Here is a 2,424-nt window from a genome sequence, read left to right as displayed (position 1 = left end):
CCATTGAGAACCTACTAGCACAAAGTTGCTAACTGGTTAGCAAGATGCTCCTGACAAACTGACCACAACCAAATATGCTTGCAAACCTTCCACAACTAATCAGATTCACTTTATTCACTCGTGTAAAGTTGGGCACTACTTGGTTGAATTCGGAAATGCAATGGTTGGAACAGCCGCCTCCCTTTGACTTTAAAGGGTCTTGCTCAGGAACCCAGAGTGTAGACTGTGGGGATCAAACCAGGTACTTGTAACCTTCTCAGAGCACAAGCGCACCGCTCTAACCACTAGGCCATCACCTCCCCGTTTCTCATCTGGCATCATCTTATGTTGCCTTCATTTTCAGTTGAATTAAACACTTCTATCTCTTTCAAAGAATCTGCGTTATATTTGTTTTTTTTCCCAATCGACGTCACAAATCTTAATCAGCGCAGACTTTAAATTCTTACACTACCATTTTGCTTCCTAGAATACGTCATCTTAATGACTGAAGAGCTGAAACTTGATCCAGTAGTGGTTCACCATGCAGTTGAACTCCTGCAGAGGTAATAAAAAAAAAGAAGCTCCTTCTTCGTTTCTTTCTTCTTTATTGCTACCTGTTATGTAATGTTATTGAAAATGTTTTTGATCTTTCCTAGGTTTATGGTCAAGCACATTGCAGATATGCTTGCCACAATCCCACTTGAAGGTGCAACAGCTAATGAGGCACCAATCTATGAGGTTTTTGTTCATCTGAAGGATAAACTCCCTCTGATTATTTTCTCTTGCGTGCAGCTTGCAAGCAAATACTTGTTACATCAACCTGTAGGTTTTTTGTGTGCCACTTGCTGATTGTTTTCTGGAATTCCTTATTAAAAATATTAACTTGACAAGGATCTTCCCATTTTGCAGATGATTGAAGCCTCCACTGCGGTGCAGGTCCTGCATTCTCTTGGCCTCAGAGTTTCCAAACAGACCCTCCTGGAATCGGAGCTGATGGTTTTTAAAGGCCTTGAATACAGACTCAATGTTCTTAATCCTCTGACGTACGTGGAAGTAATTCTGGAGGTTCTTGGTAAGGTGTTCTGTTGATCCTGACTAAATTTCTTGGTGAATAAACAGTTCCAGTCAAAAGTTAACACACCCAATTAATCTTGGTCTTTTATGTCTGAAATTCCCTCTTTACTAGATGTAGACCTCATGATTCAATGAAATGAACTTTAACTAATTTTGAAAACAATTGTTGAAATCAACAATACATTTTTTTTTTTTAGGGTTGATGCTAACAGATTATTTTACCAAACCCTAACATAGTCCTACCAATTTTTAAAAAAGCTATTTCTTTCTCAATTTTCATGATATGAAATATTGCGTTCGGTTTGAATGATATAATCATAAGGGTTAAATCATCCAAGGCGAATGAATGCGTCTGAATTCGGTCTTTTTTTTTCAGTGCACAATGAGCCGTCTGTTCCAGTAGAGCACCTCTACCCCATCAGCCATCATGTCCTCCTGTGCATCACCCTGGACAAGGCTGCCATCTTTGAATCCTTGTTGAGATTCACCACTCAGTGTAGCAGCCCATCCAGGGAACAGAGGTATTACATGTGGAAGACAATTATAAATAAAAGTGACTTGGAGAGTTTTCTCTGACTCCAGCTATTTTCAAAGTTATAGCAGAATTGAATGTTTTAACTTTGTGTAGCCAACTGATTTAGATACCACACGATGTGTTTTTGTGATATGTTTACGCTTTCAACATTCGACGACATGTGGCGACTTTATTGCTGGAATCTTATAGTGTATGAAAGTAAGACGTTTGGAAAGCAGGAGGAGGGGTTATTATGACCAGAACTTGGGAAATACACTGCAAAAAATTGAAATCTAAATAAGTATTTTTTTCCTAAACCAAGTGCATTTGTTCTCGAATTCAGGAGGTAAGTGAGACACTTTGCCAATGGAACAAGACAATTTACATTTAAAATAGGAAAAAGCAACTGCATTGTCTTATTACTAGGGTTGTCACGATACTAAACTTTTCAACTCAATACCGATACTAAGTAAAATATTCGATACTCGATACCGTTTTCGATACCACAAGGATAAAAACAAAGACTCCAAAATTCAACAGAAATATTTTCATTAATAAAATACAATAAATAAAATAAGAACAATATTTTGAGGTTGTATGCTGTGCACAATATTAAGCAAGCTTGATAAAAAACTTATAAAATTAAAATTAAATGTTCCTTCCTTCGCTATGCTTTGCACACATAATGACACTAGCCAAACAAAAATAATTCTGCACCTGTTACAAAAAAAGTCTGAAACTGAAAAGTGCACAGAATTATTCAATCACACAGTGTTCTGAAAGTGCATCGTCCTCTATTCTGCACTTTAGATGCCACTGGTGGTAGCACTGTATCGATACTTTTGAAAATGAGTATT

At 37.4% G+C, this 2,424-nt stretch overlaps 1 protein-coding gene across 1 annotated transcript in view; it reads left to right on the top strand.

Moving 5' to 3' along the window:
- The window catches only part of cntd1 (cyclin N-terminal domain containing 1), a 5,066-nt gene that overhangs the window by 1,253 nt on the left and 1,389 nt on the right, over nucleotides 1–2,424 (top strand). Inside the window, exons 2-5 of the mRNA XM_015388014.1 lie at nucleotides 467–542; nucleotides 636–801; nucleotides 889–1,051; nucleotides 1,430–1,574. Of these exons, the coding sequence (XP_015243500.1) occupies nucleotides 467–542; nucleotides 636–801; nucleotides 889–1,051; nucleotides 1,430–1,574 (550 nt within the window). The remainder of the gene's footprint in view (nucleotides 1–466; nucleotides 543–635; nucleotides 802–888; nucleotides 1,052–1,429; nucleotides 1,575–2,424) is intronic.

The sequence above is a fragment of the Cyprinodon variegatus genome, unplaced genomic scaffold (assembly GCF_000732505.1).
Source record: "Cyprinodon variegatus isolate N-32 unplaced genomic scaffold, C_variegatus-1.0 Scaffold18, whole genome shotgun sequence".
NCBI lineage: Eukaryota > Metazoa > Chordata > Actinopteri > Cyprinodontiformes > Cyprinodontidae > Cyprinodon > Cyprinodon variegatus.
This window is presented reverse-complemented; position numbering and strand designations above follow the sequence as displayed.